A 24,909-nucleotide genomic window follows, 5' to 3' on the forward strand; every position below is an offset into this window, starting at 1 on the left:
TGTGTAAATGTCATTATAATAGATGGCAGCATACAATCAGGGTAGACATTATCAGAGTTTATTCGTAATCAGGCCTACAATACAAATACATTTGCTCTCTTTTTTTGCTTTCTGCTACTGATTTGATAATATGAGACCATATATAAGTTTTGTTGTTCTAGTGTACAGCAACACAGCACATATTGATTATGAGGGAGGTCAATGCATTAAAAAAGATGGCAAGTTCCAGGGGACCACACTGTAAGCATGAAATCGATAATGTTATATGGCTGCTGTGTCTTAGGACTAGTGCAGTCGGTTGAGTACATAAAATACAGCATTTGTCACTAAATTATTTTCAAGCTTTACATTATGATTATACAACGGGACAAATTATTTACCATAAATCATTTTTGCACTAGGACAGAATCACTGCTATGGTCTTGTCAGAAGCCAGGTTTCTGAAAACACCTGCATGTATTCCTTTATTAGACTAGGCAATGTATCACATATTTCAGCACATAGCCTTATTTGGCGCAACTAAGTGGAATCCACGTAGAGTAAAGGGAGATGAGAAATATTAAAACAAGGTTACAACACCTTTGAAATGTTACAAAGGTACTGCAGAGGTGTAACATTACAGTGCAAAAATGTGAATGCCCAAACTGTGGTCCAGCAGCTTCCAAAAAGAGCCTTCCATCTGAAGAGCCTAGGGTTGGACTGGCTATAGCAGTAAAATAGCAGTGAATTTAATTTTCAATACAAGATGGCATGGGCGCTGAATTCGATGGACACACCCAGCTGTATTACGGTTGACACTGTACAGTGAACACTGATGATGCTGATGGAAAACAAGATCAGTAAAATCCAGAGGGAAAACAACAAGTCAAGATGATAAGTAATCTAAACAATAGATATTGGGCAATTTGTAGACTATTGCAGTCAGTCATTCTACAGTGCAACTTCCAAAATGCAGTGGGGGGTGAAACATGAGATGGCATATGTAAGTGGGGAAGTGGTGTTACTGTAAGTGCAGCAAGGAGCAGTATATGAGCAAGAAGTGTCCCAGTAAGAGCTGTCAGAGGTGAGCAAGGCTTACTAGCAGCACTCAGCATATACTGCTCTGACAGATCTGCAGTAACAAACATGGGACCTGACCTCACCCACAAGTCCTAGCAGGGGGGTAAATCCTTTATTTATTACATTGAGGCTGCTTTAAACGTATAACTGTGCTGGACATAAAGCATTTCCATAAGGTCATTTTCTAGTAGATATTCACAAACAAACTGCAAGATGAGAGGCCAATAATCAGCTTCCTGCCAGGGAACAAGCCTAAACACTGTATATGTTGATATATTGAACACATGAATATGGAACGTTGCGGATAGGCCTTCCCAGGCGCAGGAGAAATGCACGTCTTTGCCGCATTGAGGCCCTGGTAGTGAAGAGGTTAATAGTGACCACTAGATCCGTCCAAGGTACAAATGGCCTGTGCGTCCCAGCAGGCAGCCATAGCGCAGCACATTGTCTCCGCCGCCCCCTCCCAGTACAGGTGCATCAATAAATCATGGGCAGCACAAGGCACACGAGCGTTTCTCGCACGACCCCCACACTCGCTGGAAGGACAATGAGGAGCAAGTGACTTACCGGAGGGCCACCCGAACCGCGTTTTCGTCCTGAGCGCCCGTCATTATTCACTTTGTCACCGGAGCGCGAGAGGTGATATAACCCTATGACTCTGCTCCTCAGCTCACCGCCGAGCCGTCCATGCACGGAGAGCCCTCAGACGCTCAGTCGCCTCATTGTGAGGAAACCGATGGATTAAAGTGGGACAGCAGCACTAATTGCCGCGGGGGAGCGCACTATTAGGGGATGTTCATCGGTGGCCGGCTGCTGCTCGCAGGACAACCCTCCGCCCCTTGAACACGTCAGGAGATACGCCCCCATGACAGTTTGTTTCTGCGTCATCTGAGCCGTGTTTGTGTGGAGTGATGTTGTGTGGCTGAGATGTGTCGTAGGATCTGAATTGGGACATTTTTTGTATACAAATCTCTTTTTATTCACAGGTCCTGGAAATACTGTTTGAAATTGTGTAACATCTATAATAACTACTTTCCTTTCTCATAAAAACTCTTAGTTATATATAGTTGGATATACACTGTCGTTGATTCTTTACACTATTCGTCCTTGAGTGGATGCTGGGAATACTAGGCTGCCTGCAGGTGCTGTAGCTGTAATATCCATAGGGCAGAACTACTGGCGCACTTTATGTTTCTTCTCATTAAATCTCATGAATCCATTTCTAAGTTTTTCCCCTTCCACTGGCCAATGCACCATTCCAGGGAAAAATATGTATTCACAATTGAATATACTGGGCGGTGCCTAACATGTTGGCACCCCTAGTGAATCCACATCTCCTTTTCCTTTAATACGTGCCACCAGGGGTGCTTCGCCAATGAGGCGAGTTGAGGCTGTCGTCAAAGGCGGCAGCGCCCCACTAGCTACCAGGGGCAGCAAAAATGCTGCTCCTGGTACTTTAAGGGCTAGTCCACACGGGGAGATAGCGACGCGTTTGCGGTCGCGGCGACAAAGTGCCGCGACAGTCGCCGCGACCGGCGCAGGCGACAGTTTTGTATGGGCGCCTATGTAAAAACGCCTGTGCTAACCACACGAGGCGATGCGCTTTTCAACAGTCGCCTGAAAAAGCCTGGCGAGGCATTTTCAGGCGACTGTTGAAAAGCGCATCGCCTCGTGTGGTTAGCACAGGCGTTTTTACATAGGCGCCCATACAAAACTGTCGCCTGCGCCGGTCGCGGCGACTGTCGCGGCGCTTTGTTGCCGCGACCGCAAACGCGTCGCTATCTCCCCGTGTGGAATAGCCCTAAGAGCCAATTTCCGCGGGAGGGGCTGCCTCAGGCGGCGGAGGGGCCAGGATCGCCCCTGCGTGCCACCAAGATCATGTCGTTTGCCTTGGCAAAATGTGACATTACCACTTTTTTGCGCATGCATGGCATCTCGAGGAGATGGGGCAATTCAGTATCAGCATGCCTTCCCATTAGTGTATTAAATCATAGTCACATTGCCTTTTTTACCCGGGTGCCGCATTAAAATTGTAAAAGAGTTTGGGAGCAATCAGGGCCGCTGTTAGAAATCACGGGGCCCAGTACAAATAAAATTTTCGACCACCCAAGCCCGAGTGTCGGACTGGCCCACCAGGAAACCAGGAAAACTCCCGGTGGGCCCAGGTGTCAGTGGGCCCAGGTGTCAGTGGGCCCTCATGTTGCTAAACATTTGGCCTATTTCATTGCCATTCCCTATTTCTATGAGAACAAAAAGGCTAAATAGATGGAATAATATATTAAAGTATTTAGAGAAAAGAGACTAGGAGAATAAAGGTTGAGGAAGTAGAGGAAGAATAATAGTACTGAGAGTGGGACCCTGATCTAAGGTTTTTTGGTGGGCCCCTGGTCTAAGGTTTTTGGGAAAGCCAATGGTGTCTCAGTCCGGCCAAGCCCCACCCCAGATCCCGCATACCCCACAGTTGAAAGACCACACAGACATCAGAGCTAAAAACGGTAAACACCACCATACACAGGTTATAAAAAGCCATTGATGGTCAGGGCCCCCTATAAGTTAAAAAAAACTGTGATGTAAAGGGCCCCCCATAAACAATTGGTGGTCAAGGCCCCCCCTACATGTTAAAAAAAATAATTGGTGACGGCCCCTATAAGTTAAAAAAAAACATTGACGCCAGGTTTCCCCCATGAAAGTTTTTTTTAAAAAAAATCATTGGTGATCAGGGCCCCCATAAAAGTATTTAAAAAAAATTGGCGCCAGGGTCCCCCTTACAAGTTAAAATAAAACATTGGGGCCCCAGAGAATTTTTTTTTTTTTTTTAAAAAAAACAAACATTGGTGGCAGGGTACTATAGAATATTATATAATACATTGGTGGATAGGGGTTTAAAAAAAATTAAAAAACACACATTAAAGTTCAGTACAACTGAATTTGTGGCTTCAGTACTTTAATTTAGGCTCCTTTCGTGGCTTTGGGTCTTTTCGCGGCTTTGGCTTTTTGGAGACTTCAGCTGTTCCGGACTTCGACGGTTCAGGACTTCGGAAGAAGCGGCACGGCTTTGGCGCTGTCAAGGGGGGCACGGCTATTCCGAAAAGTGCAGCACAGCCGGGCCCCCCTTTAGGCTTGGGCCCGGTACAGGAGTACCCGTGTGTCCCCCTGATGGCGGCCCTGGGACCAATACAAACATGAAAAAAGCCCTGAGGATGCAAAATATGGGCTGGGATTCACCATTTGTTAGCCCCTATATGGACTGCCAGCCTACAGGAGGCTCTTCTTGGCAGCACACCTAGTTTTATGCAATTAAAACAAACTTATGATATATTGTACTATTGACTAAGGTTTTAGCTCTAGCAAAGGTCTCCCTGGGAAGTAAAAACTTAGACTCTATGAGGCCTAATGCTGGCCACATGCGTAAAAATCCAATCGTACGAATCAACGTACGATCGGACTTCCCCATCTCCCGACCTGCCACTCACCATTCCAATCAAAAAAAGTACAAAAGAACATGTTGTTCTGCCCCTGACAGCAATCGTACGAAAGTTATGTCCGACCAAAGCTAGTGACAGTCTCCCTCTGAAAATCGTACAATCGCCAATACATGCAGGAATATTACCCGCAGCCGACAGAAATCTTTTAACCTGTCCGATCGACCAAACGACCGATTTCCGCCGTACGATCAGATCTTTGCGTCTATGGCCAGCTTAATATGTAATTCTTTTGAGCATGGGGACTTTCCTTTAAGCTACCATTCCTACAGGGTCAATATCCTAATAATCAATCAAATCGATCAATCTGGAGGTATATGGGCCCCATGAGGCCCTAATTCATATACAATTTAAATACATATTGGTAAAGCAAGTTGACCTCTAGACATTTTGGTGGCCTGAAAAAATTATTTGCAGTGGGGCAAAGTAATATCTAGTTATGCCACTGTTTACTTGTTTTACCAAAATTTATTGAAACTGTATGTGAATTAGGGCCTCATGGGATCCCCTCTACCTCCTGGGCCCCCTTGCAGCTGCAGGGTCTGCTTCCTCTGTAGTTACACTCCTGGCCTTAATGAAAATTTAACATAAGCTTCACCATACTGAAATAAGAAACTTTCTAAATACAATCAATTAATAATTCTGCACTGATTCTGAAATAATCAAGATTATATTCAATCAAATCAAATCAATTGTATCATTAACTTAATTTTTATAAATAAAACATGAGTGTTCACTTAAAATGTTGCTCTAATTGACTTTTCAGATAGGCTTTGAGGTGTATCAGAAAATAAGCATTTTGTCCAAATATGCTCCTAACTGGCCTTCAGGCTAAGCCACCTTGGGGAGATAACCCCACAATTTAGAAACCTCTTACTCTAAGACAAAAAAAACTGTCTTTCTGCACTGCAAAAGGGCAAGATCTCTAACTGTGATCACCAAGGGCCTTGGGTAAGAATTACTAGATTACGAATTTGCTTGGAAGTTACTGTAGGTCATGGGTGTAGGTGAGTCCTGTGGGTGGTGGTGGTGATGCCTGAGAATCTCAAGTTACACCTATGTTGCCACCCCTGTTAAAGTGCCATCTGAGCTGAGGTTCTTATCAAGGCAGAATGTTCCATTGGGTTACAAGGATTTATGCCACCTCAGAGCATAAGTTGAAAAATACTGTAGTAAACTGAGTAAAAATAAACTCATGGGGAAAAAGTAGCATAGGAGGAATGTATTGAATGTTAGTAAAGTTAGAAACAACACACCACAATTGTTGCTTGACAAAAGAGGGTATTTCAATGCCCAAATTCAGTTTCAGTAACCTGCTTAGTACAGATTTATATGATCCATATTACCTAACTCAAACTAACCATTATTATCCTTTATTTATAAAGTGCTATTATATTAATTGTTATCCATGTTCAGCAGCATGCTCTTGCTCGCTGCAGTGAAAATATTTTACACATACCGAATCAGACTAGCAACATAGTGAATTAAAATACTAGATGTCCTGGCAGGTTAATAAGTAGGTCACAGCCAGAAATAAACATGGCTAGGAACAGCTGCAGATATACTTTCTTGGCTCCAGTGCCCTCTGCCTATCATTTATTGCATCTTACCTATACCTTATCATTACCTTATCATTACCTTATCATGTTGCTGCATATTGCCACTTAAACAATTAAAAATAATGACAATATACACTTGTATTCAAAATGTGTTCTTTAAATGAGGACTTGTACCGAATATATGTTATTTCTTACAAAGACCAGAATCGAAATGTTGAGATGTTCAAACTTCCTTGGTTTTTGGAATTATGGGTTATCCTAGCAACCATAGATTGATTTAACCAAAAGACTGGAATATGAATAGAGAGGGCCTGAATTGAACGATGACTAATAAAAAGTGCCAGTAACATTAACTTTGTAGCCTTATAGAGCATTTACTTTTAGATGGGTCAGTGGCCCCCATATGAAAGTTGGAAATATTTCAAAAACTATAAAAAAATAATTGAAAAGTTGCTTAGAATTGGTAATTATATTATATACTAAAGGTAACTTAAAGTAAACTTAAAGGTAAACCGCCCCTTATAAGGTGAACCACCCCTTTAAGCTAGATAGCTCTCCTGAGGATCCTTCCATAACACCTTCCTACTACGCACTCTGGATGAAGCCATGCTGAACACAACCAGAGCTTGGCTGTTCAGAATGTGGCTCAACACTTTGCATTCCATTTTAGCTATGCCTAGAGCTTTGCTGACATTTTTGTTGCACTTTGCATCTTGTCCAAGTCTTTTTAAACAAGGCTGTTACTATAAAGTGAACAAAACAATAGTTAAAAACTGTTACAGATATTAACACTAATATTTGGAACTTTGAATTTTAATAGTAAATGATTTAATACAGTATATCCCGACTGTAAGCTGATTGTACAATTCTGCTTACAAAAAAAATTGTCAAAATTACTCTTGTTCTGTATTGTAGAGACATGGTTCTATAGGGGTACTATAGGGGTATAGGGTACTTGTGGTCTGTGTCCTAGAGCTCTTGGGAACTGAGCTTTGCTCATGATCCAAAGCAATTTTCTGTAGAACAAATTATCCTCTGTATAATTTTAAAATGTTGCATAGTATTTGAAATTACAGCTCATAGGGGATGGATCAATATCTCTCATGTGGCCTGGAGTCTAGAGGATTGCTGTAACTAGGCCATTTCCTGACAAACTTTTTGCAATACTTGCAATGGCTATTCTGAAGTGTAATTCAGAACAGTACTAAATTTGTACATGGGGTACTTCCTCTTAATGCAGAATTGCTTCCTTTTTGCAGATAGCGATCTGAATGAACACACATGCTTGCATTCTCCTTACAACCTTCTGTAGATATCTGATGGCATATTTGCACTCTTTAGAGCAGTGAGGCCCAGTAGTTTGCAGTCTACCTATAGATCATTAGACAATAATAACCAGAGCTGATAAGCTGTGTATTACCCACAGCTTAATTGAGATACCCTCCTGTTTGTTTCCTTGTTGCATTAAAAAAATACTACTTGAGGAATGGGTGTTGTCTGTTTAAACCCTTCACTACATGTAAAATTTGCTTTTGTAGATGTAGCCAGAACAAAACAGGCAGCATCAAGCATTTTTGTTATGACTTGAAAAGAGAGGAACTGAGGACTGCAAAAATAAAATATAAGCAAGCCTCCTGGGGGCTGGATTCTTATTAAGCATTCTGTATTCATATTTTTGAATGTCAAAACACAATCACTAAAGTAATTTTAAAAACCCAGTTAGCAATAAATATTTGATGATCCATATATCCTGCAATATCTACATTTGAAATAATACAGTCTCTGGTGAAAATTCACAGCTGTATATACAAAGTTATTTAGCTGTGGATTTTTAGTGAATATTGAACAGCAGAGTAAAATCCCTTTTTATAGAGCATCCTAAATATAGTTATTGAAATCATATTTGCCACATGTTATGTCAGTATAAAATGTTCATTGTGTGTTCTTGCTGACTGAATTGCTTGGAGCCATCAGGGGGTATAGTGTGTATAAATGAAGTGGATTCACTTAGGGCTGTGGTCCTGGAAACCAATACCTTGTACAGCTTAAAATGCCAAATTATTAAATACTTGTATGTTTCTGATTCTGGCTCTGCTTGGAGCTTTACACTTTCCTGGGGTTATGAAGCCTCTAGTGTGTGTCTGCTGAAGAAGCACATTAAATATTTTAACTGCAGTTTAGATCTTTCCTGTGGTTTTGACGTAAGGAAGGTTGCATAAGTAAGAGACTTTCTGGCAGTGTTTATGTACCTGCCTAGCACTATGGATACACTGAGACAACAGCCTCTTTTTATTGCCAGACTTTCTCTCTGTGTGAGTGCCTTTGCGGCAGTTTCAAAGCAGTACCACTGGATAACTACTGGTCTGTCTATATTACAAATCCAGTCTCAAGTTCCTACCACTTGCATGAATGGGAGATAACTTGGCATCCATGTGGTTGGTTATTACAGCCTGCAGGGTGAACATACAATTATCAACCTATGCATGCCACAGTTTACAATGGAACCAGGCTGTGAGGTCACCTAGTCATAGGGCTTTTTAATAGCACACATAAAGCGGCGAACATATTATTTACAGGGATTCATTTAATGTGGAATACAATAAATGGGAACAGAAACATTATTTTATGTGCTGTTTTGGCTGCTACCTGACAATGGCTTTGTTATTGAATGTATAGTTTAGTTACCTATGATAATTTGTCAGCTGACCACGATGTCTCCTATACTAACCTATACTGACCATAAGTCTGGATGACTATGACTTCTCCTGTGCTTCCTCCTACTCTCTTAGTTCTGGTTTGAGGCTATGCAGTCATGCTTGCATGACTGTCTAACATCCCCCAAACCAAGGAAATTTATAGGCTTTTCACTAGATCAGGGGTCCCCAACCTTTTTAACCCGTGAGCCACATTCAAATGTAAAAAGAGTTGGGAACAAGCATGAAAAAGTCCCTTGGGGTGCCAAATATAGGCTATGATTCACTATTTGGTAGCCCCTATGTGGACTGGAAGCATACAGGAGCCTCTACTTGGCACTATACTTAGTTTTTATGCAATTAAAATTTGCTTTCAAGCATGGAATTAAAAAATAAGCATCTGCTTTGAGGACCTTGAGAGCAACATCCAAGGGGTTGGAGAGCAACATGTTGCTCACAAGCTACTGGTTGGGGATCACTGCAGTAGATACTGGAATAGTGTTGGTGGAACCATTCATCTGCAAACATTGATGCATTATTGATGTTGGTTACTGAATTAGACAATCAGGCCTGTTTTGCAGTTGGCATTTCATTCATTCCAGAGATGTTCAGTTTGGTAGAGATCAGGGCACTATACAGGACAGTCAAGTTTCTCCATTCCCATCTATACAAAACAATTATGTATGGACCCATCTTTGTAAATGGGATGTTATTTTGTTGAAACAGGAAAGCACCTGCACAAACTGTTGCCATAAAGAATGCAGCATGGGATTGTCAAGAATGTCATTTACACTGTAGTGTAAACATGCTTGTATTGCAATTAGGAGCCATAGCCTTAATCTTGGAAAACAGCCACAGAAATCATTATGCTCATCAAATGTTACAGTTGCCATTATGTATTCAGGCTGGTACAGTTCTGTCATTTGCCAATCCCAGACTTTTCCATATGTTTGTGAAGCAATATTTATCACTCCAGAGAATGAATCTTCACTTTAATACCACTTCAGCAGGCACTTGCCAATGTGCATAGTGATGTTAGGCTTGTACATAGCTGTTAAAAATATTATTCTCCCAACAAATTGTTTTTGTGCAGATGTTATTCCCTGAGATAGTTTAAAACCAAGTTTTTGAACTGTGAAGATATGCAATCCATATCTGGATATTACCCATACTGTAACACTGTATTAATTAGTTCTTTAGTTGATGTAATTACCAGCTAATACCCAATATCTAATTCTTCTACCTTGCTCATTTTCTGCGTTTCACATGAAAAAAATTGAAAAGCATGTTTACTGTCTCTTATTTTATTGTTACATTTTCCTTTCCATCAACTGTTAAAATGTCTGCGCTTACCATACCACTGGATCCCTGGATGTATATACTGGGTAAACCCCTTGAGGAGAACTCTAACGCAGACCAAAGGTTAATGAACCACATACTCACAGCGGCTCGGAGACTTATATGTTCAAAATGGAAACAAAGATTAGCCCCTACGATGACTGAAGTGCAGGATAAGGTGGAAGATATACGTAGAATGGAATATATGTCGGCTATACATAGTCACAGCAAGTCGGCTTACGATAAGATATGGACAAACTGGATATACCATTTTCCCAACATTTACACCACAACTTAGTCGCTCCAACCTTTAGGAAGTTTGGGGCCCAGAGCGCCCACACTACATATGTAGTTTGTGGCTACAGAGACTGGACACAATTGCGTTCCTCGAGTAGGGCTGATCTGCGGCTAATTCCTCCCCGTTCCATTTATTCTGGGATGCTGTAGGCCTCCACCTCCAAAATCGATAACCCTTTTTGACTGGTTTGCCCAGATACTACACTCCAAACTCTGCTGTAGGGTGGGTCTGCACCTTGTGAAACCTTATAAAGCTATGACATTGCATTGTATTTAGTCAATCATATCCACAACTATGCATACTTCAGTTTCTTAACTGTGTAATTTTTTCTTTTTTCCTTTATGTTTTTTTTTTCTGTTTTCTTATGTCTTTTATTATGTCTTACTTATTATTTGTGTAAAACTCATAAAACAACTTAAATAAAGAGTTATAAAAAAAAAAAAAAAATGTCTGCGCTTATTTGGATGTGCAACCAGATTTTTATTCAGTTCTGGATTACACCTCCTGCACCTTCACAGTCTGCCTCGAATCTGCTTTCTGCACAGGATTAAGGAGATTATGATTTAAAATTAACCTGGTTGCTATAAGATCACTGACCTTAGTTGAACTCTTTGTGCAGTATTCCTGTTCAGTGCTGCTGTGTCTAAGTCACACTGTGCCCATCCCCCTTTGTTCCTTCTTATTGTTTTGTTTTATTGTCTTTGACGACTTGTTTTCAGACTTTCTGCCTCTCTTTAACCTTATTATTGCTTTTTTATTTGTTAAAATAAATACAATCCAAAATAAAGACAAATGGAACTATATTTCCTGTAACTGCCCATTTTGATATATAGTACATTGTTGCTGCCAGTATATTGTTAAGACAACCTGGAAGATATTAATGATTGTGGGGTATTTTATATTTTAATTTAATGAAGTGGAATTCGTATCAAATGTAACAATTAGTTTGAAATTATGATTTATATTGCAGTAGCTTTTCTATTCAGTTCTTGTAATTCTATTGTTTTTCTGAATAGTTTAACCTTTCTTTTTACAGTTTGTAACTGTTATAGCATATGCTAGACTCGCTTAGCAACCAGGCAATTGTATGACTGTCAGTATGAAGGATGAACAGGAACAAGCCTAAACAGAATGGTCTTTAATTAAAACAAAAACAACTATCCTGTGCTTTCTAGTTCATGGGTTCACTAATAAAACCACCCAACCACGCCATTTTAAATTTAAATTAATAGAAATCTAGAATAGAAAGGCAAATAATTAAGGCAAATAATAAAAACATAAAGAGCAATTGTAAAGTTAGGTTACTGCAAGATAGGCAAGATAGGCTGAAATCATTTCCCTTTAGGCTTGTTTAGTAAAACTTACTACTATGTCAATATTGCCCAAAGCTGAGGACTAGTAGAGGTTGGTTATTTGAAACATTCAACTATATCAAGAGAAATCAGAGAGGGAGAAATCAGAGTTTTCTGGAGGCAGAGCATGGCTATCATTAGGTGATACAAAACTGAAAGCTTGCATGGAAAAACACATGGAAAATTGTTCCTACTACTGGGATAGGGACTGGTTCAGTAGAAGAGATGCATAATATAGTGAATAAAGTACCCCCTCTTGTAAAATATAAGGATATTATAAGTTACCGAGGAGTTTCATGACCATATAAAAACACGAGGCCGAAGGCCGAGTGTTTTTATACAGGTCATGGAACTCCGAGGTAACTTATAATATCCTCATATTTTACAACTGGGGGTACTTTATTAATTATAATACACAAATTTTAGTGAGTCATGTGACAGAAATTACATCACTACTCACCGTTTATAACTGATGACATCACTACTCACCATTTATAAGGATATAATTTACAAGATATTCATGGCTTTTGTGTATTATAATAAAATACAAAGACGAGTTAAGCACTGAGACAAAACAGACCAACTTCAAGACCTCAGATTCTTTAACTATAGCTCTACTTTTTCAGGTAAAAATACAGGTATGGGAGCTGTTATCCTGAATGCTTGGGACCTGAGGATTGTGGGATGGCCTTTGGGTAATTTGGATCTTTCTGGATAAAGGGTTTACAGATAACTGATCCCATACCTGTATACATAAACAAAATGCAAGGCGCATATTGGTCCTTTCAGTATTTGTGAATACTGAAATGACAGAAATGACGCCCATAGACTTCTGGCGCCCATAGACTTTGGCAAGACTAAACGGGTCAAATTCGCCAATCCCGATTTGTGAACAATTCAATTTAATGTCTTGATATTGAACAACTCAGTGTGTGTGCCATGCATTTGTGTGTGTGTATGTGTGTGTGTGTGTATATCTATATATATTTTCCACAACATTTACTGTATATACTGAAATCTGAGCAAGGGTAGAAACGTTCCTTGTATATGATCAATAGCCTAACAGCTTGCCAGGGTCTCTCAATGACATAATCATGAGGCAAACAAAGGCAAGATTAGTAACTTTATTTGCCCACAGTGCAAATCAACTGAAGTCTTTTTTTTCAGTTTTGTGTGGCAGAACTAACTATTAACTTATGACTCACATTTGCCCATTAATTCAGAACAGCAGCTTAAATAGCCAGACTATTTTTCTGGTTCTGCACAGTACAAGTCTCACCACTACTTCTCTGTACTGCATGGGTGTCTAGATACAGAGCGACTTCATCTCAACGTGTATCAACTGGCATACAGCAGGAAACAAAGAGCATATTTGTAATAGGATACTAGTTATTTATACAAAGTATTTGTGAATTTTCTTTGGTGTTCCAATCTTGATTCTTATTAGTGCATCTGCTTGTATCCCCTTTATTAACAGACCTTTTATCTGTTGTCAGCAAATACCAATCCATTCAGTCTCAGGGTCATTGTTTTTAAAATGATAGTTATTGTGTCAATATCACTAACAAATAACCACAGCTATGTTATCCCCCTCACCCAGGACAGCATCAACCCAAGTATCTGCTATCGCATTTTAACAATGTTAAGGCTGGGGGCAGACGATTCGGATCTCGGCCTTTGGAAAAAAAACACAGGCCGAGAATCCGCTCCTTTTCTGCTGCTCTACTGCCACCCAAATGCATTGCTTCAGCTCATATGCAGACAGACACAGCTGTTTTAGCTGCAAAGTGTAAAATCTCACATTTTGGCATTGAAATCCACATGAGGCAATGAATTCAGTTACAGGCACAATGGGCAACAGGGCAGTAGCGGATTCTCGGCCTATATTTCTCTACAGGCTGAGAGCCACATTGTCTGGCCTCACGCCTCAGTCTAAGCTAGCCAGTTCTAATGTCCCAATTCTTATAGATACTAACATGATTGATATGAACAGCATCCTGCTGCTCCATATCTTATGCTCCTGAATGATGTACAAGGTAGGGTTGCCAATTGGCAGGTACAAAACGATGGTTGATCCCGATGATATTAAAACAGAAAAAAGATAAATATATATAGGAAGGCCAACATTTTTTTCCAGAAAAGGTGGCAACTCTAGGTAGGGGTGAGTTGTTGGTGGGATTGTTGGACTCCTACGTTGCTCCCCAGCCTGCCCTTTTAAATCAATTGTGGCCTAATGCATTAGATTTTATGAACAAAAAAAAAGGACTGTGAAGGGTCAATTTTACAGTTAGTTTTATTTTAAAATGCTTACATTTGCTTTCTGACCCTCTCCCATTGGTCTTACGTTTTTTTTCTGGTTGACTAACCTATAAAATGTCAGTAAATCTAACTATACTATGGAATGAATATTTGCTTTGCACATTTCTAGGATTATACTTTTGTATTGTTTGTCTGCTGTGATTTGTAGGTGCAGGATTGTTCTGGTACGTTACTGAAGGAAGAGAATGGAAGCTATGAACCAAGGAGGCATTCAGACCTACAGTGTATTTAGCCACAGTTCCTGGCATTGTGGCTGAAGTAACATATTGTGTATGTTCTCCACATATATATATATGTTGCTCTCCTTTTCTGGTTCTATACACTAATCTCTCACTGTTGCTTCATTCCCCATATGCTGAGCTTTCCTATGTTGCCGACATCATTATGATTCTGAGGCTGTCTCATAGAGCTTAAAATGGATCCCTATTTAGCCCAGCGGTGTGCCCCTCCCCAACTGTCAATTTGGAAACAAACAGCAATCAGACTACATTAGTGGGGACACAGAGACTATTCCTGCTAAAAGCTTCTCATGGAGACTCTGTGATAATGATTGCAGCCATTTGTCATAGAGAAACAACACCCTAAAACAACAGAAAGCACATGACAATTGTATTCAAAAATTTGCAAAAAGTCAGACCTGTCCTGTCGGCAGACATGGAACTCTGTAATTAACACCTGCTATAGAGCAAATGGTAGTTATTTGGCCTTATACATAGCTTGGGTGCAGGGCCAAAGATGTGACAATAACAGAACAGAGTTAACACATTGTAAAATAACTGTGCTTTTTTTTCTGCACATATTCCCATGCCACTAGCTCATCACTAGTCATCTCGATGGTGCACACTCGTGCAGGCTCCTGGGGGTAGGGCAAAGTGGCTGCATCTAGGACCACTGGTTACAGGCCAATGTAAAGCTTATCATACACGCAAAGGTATTTTCATATAAGCAACAAACTGCCATAAGACTGACCAGTTATTAAACAGAGCAGTTACATATTTACATGAAGATAGCTCTCTTGAAAATGTTACTTTTTTGAGAAAAGATCAGCAATCAGATGGGCCATGTACACAAAGAGGCACATTTATCAAGGGTCGAATTTCGAGGGTTAATAAACCCTCGAATTCGACCTTTGAAGTTAAATCCTTCGAATTCGAATATCGAATTCGAAGGATTTAGCGAAAATCGAAGATCGAAGTAAAAATCATTCGAATCAAATGATTAGAATGATTTTAAGCGACTGATCGAAGGATTTTTCTGAGATCAAAAAAATGTAAGAAAAGTGCTGGGGAAGGTCCCCATAGGCTAACATTGTAGGTTTAAACTGTCACAGTATTTAGTCAAAGTATTTTTTAAAGGCAGTACTTCGACTATAGAATGGTCGAATAGTCAAACCATTTTTTTTCGTTCGAGTCGAGGGTCGTAGTAGCCTATTCGATGGTCAAAGTACCCAAAAAAATACTTCGAAATTCGAAGTTTTTTTTCATTTGAATCCTTCACTCAAGCTTAGTAAATGGCCCCAAAGGTAACAATAAGATTTTAGTCACCTATTGCTACTGCTAGATTGGTTGTACATGCACACATATGGTGTTATACAAATGAAGGGATGCATCTGCCCAATTGTAGAAAAACAGACAATGATAATATATGTGCATATATGGACAACTTTAAGCTGGCCATACATACCCACATTTGGACTGACAGTTTGTCCAATTTCGGCCATGCTGCCTGACCATCTGGGCAAATTTGTGCCATTTTTTAATAGATAATCCTGTGAATCCAAGTTTATCTGTCTGAAAGGAAAATTTCCATTGGTCAGCAGAAAGCGTGTGAAGAGAAGCCACAGCTGTTAAATTGTTGACCAAAACAACTGAAAAGTAGCCATACAAGTGTATCCTAAAGTATTTGTGTGTTCAGTCCACATACAATCCGTCAGAGCATTGTATGGGTAGGCCCATTTATGACCTTTAATGACAACAGCATTCATATGTGAGAGTGCTCTTAACTGCATTTTTATAGAAGTTTAGTCACTTCTTTGGATAATGCTGCTGCAGTGAAGTTTCGGCAGCTATAAAAAAATAGCTATAAAACCTGCCTTGAGGAGGCATTAGTTTAAAGTGCTCCCTTTGACTTGCACCTGTTAGAAGAAAAAAAAATAATATTTGTGAAATATATTTATGAAACATCTATTAAACTTAAATGGATATTGTATAATCATAGCTTTAAAGCAGTGATTCCCAACCAGTAGCTCGTGAGCAACATGTTGCTCTCCAACCCCTTGGATGTTGCTCTCAGGGTCCTCAAAGCAGGTGCTTATTTTTGAATTCCAAACGTGAAAGCAAGTTTTAATTGAATAAAAACTAAGTATAGTGCCAAGTAGAGCCTCCTGTAGGCTGCCAGTCCACATAGGGGCTACCAAATAGCCAATCACAGCCCTTATTTGGCATTCCAAGTGACTTTTTCATGTTTGTGTTGCTCCCCAACTATTTTTATATTTGAATGTGGCTTATGGGTAAAAAAGGTTGGGGACCCCTGCTTTAAAGGGTACCAATAGCCTTTTTTTTCTTTTAATGCCTGCTTCAGTCTCGTTACACAGTATATGTTTGACTGCTGATCTCTGTACACAATCTACTACCATGTACACGTAGCATCTCCAAGACTGACAGACATATATTTACAAAGCACATGTTTATCACACTGTAACAAAAGCCTTGGCAATATCTGAGCAGACTATCAATCTGATCAAAAGGTTGCAGGATCTTTAGGTCCTTCTCCAACAAGGATTTGCCTAACTACTTAGTATATGGGTATACGTGACTTGCAAATTTTTAAATCTCAGCAAAATAATCTTATATTTATCAACATTACACTTACACTGTCACATAGCTGGCCAGTTTGTCCAGATCCCTGTGCAAAGATGCCACATTCTGAGTGGATTTCATTGTACTACATAATTTCATCAGCAAACACCAGTACATTGCATACAATGCCCACCTCCTAGTCATTAATTAACATATTAAATAAAGGTGAACTTAGTACACAAACCAAAGACCCTACTAAGAACCATACTCCAAGTAGAGAATGTACTATTCTTCGGGGTGACTAATCTCCCCCAAACTGCCTCTTCCCCTGCTTTCTCTCCGGCTATAATGAAAATTGCCGGCGGGGTGGCACTTGTATTGCTTCGCTTTTCAAAGTCACTCGACGTTTCCTCGTGAGTGCCATCCTGCCGGCGATTTTCATTCTAGCCAGCAGGAAGGCAGGGGAGGCAGTTTGGGGAGATTAGTCGCCCCGAAGAAGAGGAGATTTGTTGTCGGGTGACTGATCTCCCCGAATCGCAGCTTGTGTCTCTGCCCTTATTCAGTTTTCTATCCATGTACAATGCCCACCTCCTAGTCATTAATTAACATTAAATAAAAGTGGTTAGTACACAAACTGAAGACCCTACTAAGATCCATACTCCAAGTAGAGAATGTATTATTCTTCGGGGCGACTAATCTACCCAAACTGCCTTCCCTGCCTTCCTGTCTGCTAAAATGAAAATCGCTGGCGGGATGGCACTCGGATTGCTTTGCTTTCCAAAGTCATGCTGGCCTGGCGATTTTCATTTTAGCCGGTCGGAAGGCAGGGGAGGCAGTTCGGGGAGATTAGTCACCCAGAAGAAGAGGAGAATTGTCACCGGGCGAATAATCTCCCCGAATCGCAGCATGAGTTTGAAGACCAAACTCTTAGGCAAAATCCACTAAATGATATCAAACATGCAGACGTATAGTTGGCAGTTCAATACTCAACTCTTTTCTTTGAATATTCGAATACTATTTTTTCCCTAGAATCTTGGCTAACCCCATGCCCCAATTTTCCCACACTGTGCCCTGGGCTCTATCCAACCTATCTACCCAATATTTGAAGGGAATATTGTTGTTGTATTTTAACATACTTTTCTTTCAGATGAAGATGAGGGTCTACTAATTCTATGAATTCTGCTGCTGTGCAATATATAGGAACACATACTTTTATGTAAGGCATATGCTGTTAATACATAAACCAGTACCAGCATTTCTCCTAATATAATTCTTCTTATATGTGTAGTAAACGTATTTCATTTTGCACTCCTCCAATCAGTATGTAGGCAGAAGTCTAACCAATGTCTAAACAATACCCTAACTGCAGCAGTGTCACAGAACTATGATACAATTTGACATACTATGCTACAATATTCCATAACATACTCTGCAACTAATATCGATAAAACGTATTCACCATGCAAACTCATATAATGGTATAGGTACACATATGTGTAAGTGTATTGATCTACTTAAAAGAAATAGTATATGTCTGACATGTAATTGGGTACTTTTGCAGAATGATATCACTCGACATATATGTGCATGTTTAACAGCGGTAAATGTTTGTTGAAATTTGTTCCTGCCCAGCTGAGACAGTGAATAAGAATATAGCCTGTTTATTCATTGATAGGACAAGGAGGTATAGGGGAGCAATTATCCCATTATGCAATGATTTACAGTTTACTATTGTATATAGTTGATTATTTATTAAGGCCTGTTGTTGTACATTTTACTTAACACATTGTGTATTTTTAGTTACCTAAATGGCTCGCCCCTACTGCTTGTAACAATAAACTGTGTAATTGAACAAGCCTTTAACTATACTGGCATCTTCTAAATAAATATTTTTGCAAAGTGTTGTTACTATTTATAGAGATCTTGAAGTCGGTAAGAAAGACCCAAAGAGAGCTGTCCTTGTGCGCATTTGTTTCGAAGAAAAAATAAACCAACCTAGACAATAGCTCCTAACAAGGAGGCACTGTAATACAGTCTGGGAATCGGATGCTCTGAGAATAGAGGCATACAAAGAGCTGCTTCAAACATAATAGGTAACTGAATATGTAAATTACTTGGATTTGGGTTGGGTTTGTATTGACAGTTGGATGTTTTCCGTCACTGTCCTGTTTAAATGTTCAGTCAACTTAATAATCAGATGGGAGCAATTTTAAAGTGTTTCCCTTTACTCACTTTTCTTTGCCTAATATGCAGAAGTTGCACTATATAAATAAAATATACATAAATTCTTGCAAGTCTTACAAATGAATAGCTCAAAAGAATTTGCATGAGTCTGTGTCACTTTCATTACACCATTTTAACAGGGTGGGAGGATTGTAATCATGGATTATGCAGATTATAGCCCAGTAGTGTATAGGCAATTGATGGATTACATTTATGAAAGACCCTACACACATCTATCTTAAAAGAATTAGGTGGTGTAATAGGAGGCAGATGACTCCTGGAAATATGTTACTATTGTTGTAACACAATGCTCTTCCTACATCTGGGGTGCTGGAATATTTCAGAATATTGGGAGATCAGGAATATTTCCATAGGCATAACTAACCTATGCCCAAAAACCTGTCACCCTGGATTGTCTCTGCCCTTGCCAACTTTCATGTAATTGCCAGGAGATTGTCTATGCAATTGCAAATCAGGCGATTATGACTTTCTAAACAAAATGCTCTCACTGAATGTTTTTACAGGTAAGTCCTGGATTCCGCCATTGATGAATGCTAATCTTTTTATGAAAGAATATGAATGAAGATGTAACTACTATTTACAGTTTATGCTCTCTATTAAGAAATATATTTCTCAAGTGTACCTTTGAGAAATTGCCACAATTCACAGAGGTTTAGGGGCAAAGAATCACCGTAGATAATCTTAAAACAATATGGTATGAAGGGAATGAAAAGGAGCAGATCCCTTTAAAATCACTACATCTTAACAGGCCTGCCATAAGGGAGGTATTGGGGGTACTGCAGTCAGGGACTCCATGGCAGAAAAATAAAATTGTCATATATACATATATAGAAGCTTCCCTTTAAATATACTTCATATATGGTCCATGCTACATCATTACTAAAACCTCAAAATTAATAAAATACTGCATATCTACACGCATCTACATCAGGCCTTTCCTAGCATAGGTGGAAATTGCACCACTGCAGTTGCAAAGGGCAACCAATCTGTCTTTGGCCATCTATCAGTCTGTTACAAATTTAAAAATAAAAGTAGATTTCTTATTATTTGCTATAGGTAACTGCTAGGGCTACAAGATTTTAGAATTAAAAAGGGGGAACACATGGGATGGGACAGAAAATATACACAATACGACCCCACAAACTGAATGCCATTATGCCACCCCAAAAAAAATCACATGAAAGAGTAGTTATTTGTAAGAAAACTTACAGCTATTCAGAAATATTTTGTCAAGGATTAGGTAGGGGCGCTGTGGAGACTGATGGGGGAAGGGTGAGTTCTTGAGGCAGGAGCTGAATGTGCCTAAGGAACACATAAAGGGAAGGCAGGAACAGGTTGAAGAGGGCGACGATTCAGACTGGAACGGGTGAAGGTGGAACATGACGGAGAGGGCGAAGGTCAGGACTGGAACAGACTGGATAGGACGATGAGGGCGTAGATCAGGGGCAGACTGAAAGGATGAGACAGAAAGGTGCGGCGTAGATCTGGGGGACAAGATAGCAGGAGGACAAGTTAGCAGGAGGACAGGATAGCCGAGCAGGGAACAGGATACAGAAGTAGACTGGAGCGGTAGGAGATAGCGGGAGGGCAGGATACAGAAGGAGACTGGAGCGGTAGGAGATAGCAGGAGGACAGGACACGGCAGAAGCCCCTCTCCTGGGGGCAGCTGCTGGTGAGCCGGCACAGGTACAGGGGGCAGCTGTTGGGGAGCCGGCACTCGTATGGGAGGCAGCCAGCGGGGAGCCAGTCTCTGGGGCTGCTGGGAAGGCTCATCTGGAGCTGTAGTCAGCTGGAAAGGCCCCTCTGGAGCTGTAGGCAGTGGCTGCTGCTGGGAAGACCCCTCTGAAGCTGCAGGCAGTGGCTGCAGCTGGGAAACCACCTTTGGAGCTGTAGGCAGTGGATGCTGCTGGGGAAACCCCACTAGAGCTGTGGCCAGCAACTGCTGCTGAGGAACCAGTTGTTGAGGGGTAAAGGGCCCGGGAACTGATGCAAATAGCTGAGGGGTAACTGGCCTGGGAACGGAGGCAGACAGCTGAGGGGTAGCAGGCTCAGAAACTGAGGCAGACTGCTGCAGAGTAGCTGGCCCTGGAACTAGAACAAATTCATCTAGAAATGCCAGCAGAAACTGAGCAGTATTGTAGATTAAAGGGGATCTACTGCGCAGCAAGTTCTCTGCCCAGGAACGAGCTTTACCTTCTAGCAGGAAGAAAATGATCTCAGGAACTTGCTCGACTGGAGGAGCACTCAAATAGTGTTCTTTCTCTTAAAGGAGCAGAACTTCCTCTAGGAATATTGAAATTTTACTTGGGGAGCCAACACAGTATCTGCGGGTCAAAAAAGAGTATTTAGTATTTTTGCGAATCGGGTCAGAAGGCACAGGAACAGCCCATGAAGAATCTTTTGGCCAGAGCATTCTGTCAAGGATTAGATATGTGAAGAATGATGGGGAAAGGATGAGTCCTTGAGGTAGGAGCTGAATGTGCCTAGGGAACACGTAAAGGGAAGGCAGGAACAGGGCGACGATTCAGACTGGAACGGGTGATGGGGGAACAGGACAGAGAGGGTGAAGGTCAGGACCGGAACAGACTGAATAGGACAGGGGGCGTTGAGGGTGTCGATCGGGGGCAGACTGAAAGGATGAGACAGGACGGTGCGGGTGTAGATCTGGGGGACAGGATAGCAGGAGGACAAGATAGCGGGAGGACAGGGTAGTGGAAGGACAGGATACAGAAGGAGACTGGACGAAGGAGACTGGAGCAAAAGGAGACTGAAGCAAAAGGAGAGAGGACTGGATAGCAGGAGAGGGAGGAAAAGGCAGGGCAAGATGCAGAGCGAGATGAGGGGTTACAAGGTACAAGGCAGGGACAGGAAGCAAGAATCAGGAACAAGCAAGGCAAGGTCAATACAGGGTTAAGGCAAGGAAAGGTTTGGAGTGAGAAGCTGAATAGCAAGGAAAGCAGGGCAAGGTTACAAGTCAGAACAGGAAGTAGGAACAGGCAAGGTCAGATCAAGGTCAAGGCAGAAATAGGTTAAGGCAAGGTAAAAGGTAGGAATGGAGCATAACTGGGAGGGAAAGACAAGGCAGGAACAGAACAAGGAAAGATAAGGAGGAAAGGTACAAGGTAGGGCAGAACAGGACAGGACAAGGCAAGGAAGCTAGATAGGGTTGCCACCTTTTTTAAAAAAATTACCGGCCAGTGGAACTAAAGGCAGGTCGTGACACAAAAAGGAGCACAGCCACAGGGTCGGGCCGCAAAAGGGGGCGGGGCCACATTACCAGAAGATGAAAAAAATACAAGGGCTGTTGTTAAGGGTATTACAATTTACCTACAGCTACATTGCTGGTAAATTTGTAATACTGGCCCGGCCCTGGCAGGTGTTTTACCAGCCAGGTGGCAACCCTAAAGCTAGAGCTGAAACCCTTAGCTAGGGACAATGCCACACTGCTAGTCTGGGAAACAATGCTCCGGCCAGGAGTGTTTGGAGGGCTGGTCTAATAAAGGGCAGAGTCAGCCCTGATTGGCTGACTGCAACCAATCAGGCTGCTGCTGGGCTGGGGCTGCAGAGGCCAGGAAACATATAGTGAGCAATCCTACAGGCTGCTCACCTGGCCCAATGGATAAGGTATTGAACCAGAAACTCAAAGGTCCCTGGCTTGAATCCCAGCAGAGCCTGACATATTTGCATTTTTGTTCTGCAGCTCTCAGGCTAGAAATTTCACATTTAGTAAATGAGCCCTGTGGTCTCTACGCATATATTAGTATTAAGTCAGGGACAAATATCACAGTGTAGGTTAAACACTGGCTGAACATAATAGGGCTCATTTACAATGCACACACGGTGTGCACAAAAAGGCCACAATTGGAACCCAGAGACCTGCAGACTGTGCTCTGAATCGAGTGTGGCCTGAATGAGACTACAATTAATTCAAAAGGGGCAGCAGAGGCACGTAGATTTCCTCCAACCCCCTACCCGCAGGAGCAGTAGGATGTGCGGTCTGCATTAGGGCCCTGTCCTTACTGCATGCCCAAAGGTCTTACACCCCTTAGTGCTCTTGCACCTTCCAGGGTCATACATGACCCTTACTGTATCTTCACTGAAGGCTTGTGGTCATTAAGTTAATCAATACGAAATGTTACAGATAAGGTACTATTTTAGATTAGAAAGTAGTATGTGCATGATCTACCCATGGGTCAGGCCAAGAGGGGTATTTTCGTAAACTCATTATTATCATTAGTAACGTCGACCTAACTCCCATTCACAAATTGAACTAATTTACCAATAATTCTTCTCAAAAGAGTCGGAACGATAAAACACCGCAAAATAATCGAGCGCCACTTCGAAACGTACAATTGATGCTCCAAAAAACTCAACTATATTGAATTGTCACTGCGAAAACCCGACTTTATGGGATTATTGAAAACCAGCACTGATCACAATGTCAAGAAACATCTTCAGGGATCATCTTTCATTGACTTCTAAATGACCTCGACAGATTTGAGATGGAGAATTTTTGGATTCCAATTTTTAGCAGCTTTGGGGTCTAATAAATCTGTAACAATTCAAGTTTTTTTTTTCCCTCTAAAAATTTGAGTTTTCCCCTTTAAAAATGGGACCAGAAAATTTTAAGGTTTAATAAATGGGCCCCCAAGAGTCATGGAGTAAATGATATTTTTTTAATATATGCATCACATATCCATCAGTATCTATATTAAATCAGCCAAACTGATTTGTCAAACAGGTTTGTCATGTCAGATCACATATACAGTTTTTTCCTAGTGTGTTGAACCAATATCAATATTTAATGGAATATCTTCACCACTACAGAAGTAGTCAAGGAACTGTACCCGTAGTGCCTAGATCTCCCCAAAAGTTAAAATATACAGGACCCACCCACTTGTATTGATCACTAGAAGACAACTTATATCTCCTCGGAATCCAACTTTTTTATTAGTTTTTTTGACCTCCTCAACATAGTTCCACACCCGAATGTTCATACGGTTTCAATGTGGAAATAGCCTTGATTCCTTATGGCAAATCATATTACCAATTTGATATGACATGTGAAATGTACCCATATCTGCTTTAACTCCATTGAACGTGTCCTAATCACTGGACATAAATGCTAACATATGTTATAAAACTGCTAAGAAAAAAAAAGAAATTCGTAAATCACCCCCTTAATCTGGTCTGCTTGCTTTTCAGGTTGCTTTTTAGAAATCGTACAACATTTTTGAAAGTCCAGAGTTAACATTGTATGTAAATGCATTTAGAGCAATATAATTTGCAGGTGTTACATGACTTTTAAAACTGTGTTCATGTATTCCTACACATACAGGAATTAGAGTGTGACACATTTATGGCATTGTTTACTAACATCTAATTTCAAAGACAGATACTCTCTGTGCATAAGGCCTTGAAGAAAATGTGACCAAGTCACTTGAGGATTGTACAGCATGTAGACACTGTCCTATAATCAGTTGAATGTTCTGTTGTCTAGTGCTTTCAGACTCTCCCATCATGCATGTGCTTCATAACATAAAAACCTTATGGAAAATGTTACGAGATACATTCACACAGTGTCATGTGACCCACTGTAAATTATTAACAGGTTCATTAAGAAAGTTATGCATACAAGAAAGTTAGCTATCCTACAGAAACCTACATTTAATGAGACATTGTTAAGGGAGACCAATGCACAGATCAGATTTCACCCACAGTAGTTCCCCTGTTTTAATTATTTTAGTGCCACCAAAAAAAGAGTCTA

The 24,909-nt window shown here is 40.8% G+C and overlaps 1 protein-coding gene across 7 annotated transcripts in view; it reads right to left on the reverse strand.

The window, feature by feature from the left end:
- The window catches only part of kif21a.L (kinesin family member 21A L homeolog), a 76,925-nt gene extending 74,961 nt beyond the window's left edge, over positions 1 to 1,964 (reverse strand). For 3 of the 7 annotated variants that reach the window (XM_041586451.1, XM_041586455.1, XM_041586454.1), the window contains exon 1: positions 1,627 to 1,962. In XM_041586451.1, the coding sequence (XP_041442385.1) occupies positions 1,627 to 1,670 (44 nt within the window). In that variant the 5' untranslated portion in view covers positions 1,671 to 1,962. Of the gene's footprint in view, positions 1 to 1,626 lie in introns of all 7 variants that reach the window. The other 4 variants (XM_041586450.1, XM_041586449.1, XM_041586452.1 and 1 more) reach the window with 4 other exon arrangements.
- Positions 1,965 to 24,909: the final 22,945 nt, after the last annotated feature.

This window comes from Xenopus laevis, chromosome 3L (genome assembly GCF_017654675.1).
Source record: "Xenopus laevis strain J_2021 chromosome 3L, Xenopus_laevis_v10.1, whole genome shotgun sequence".
In the NCBI taxonomy this organism is placed as follows: Eukaryota; Metazoa; Chordata; class Amphibia; order Anura; family Pipidae; genus Xenopus; species Xenopus laevis.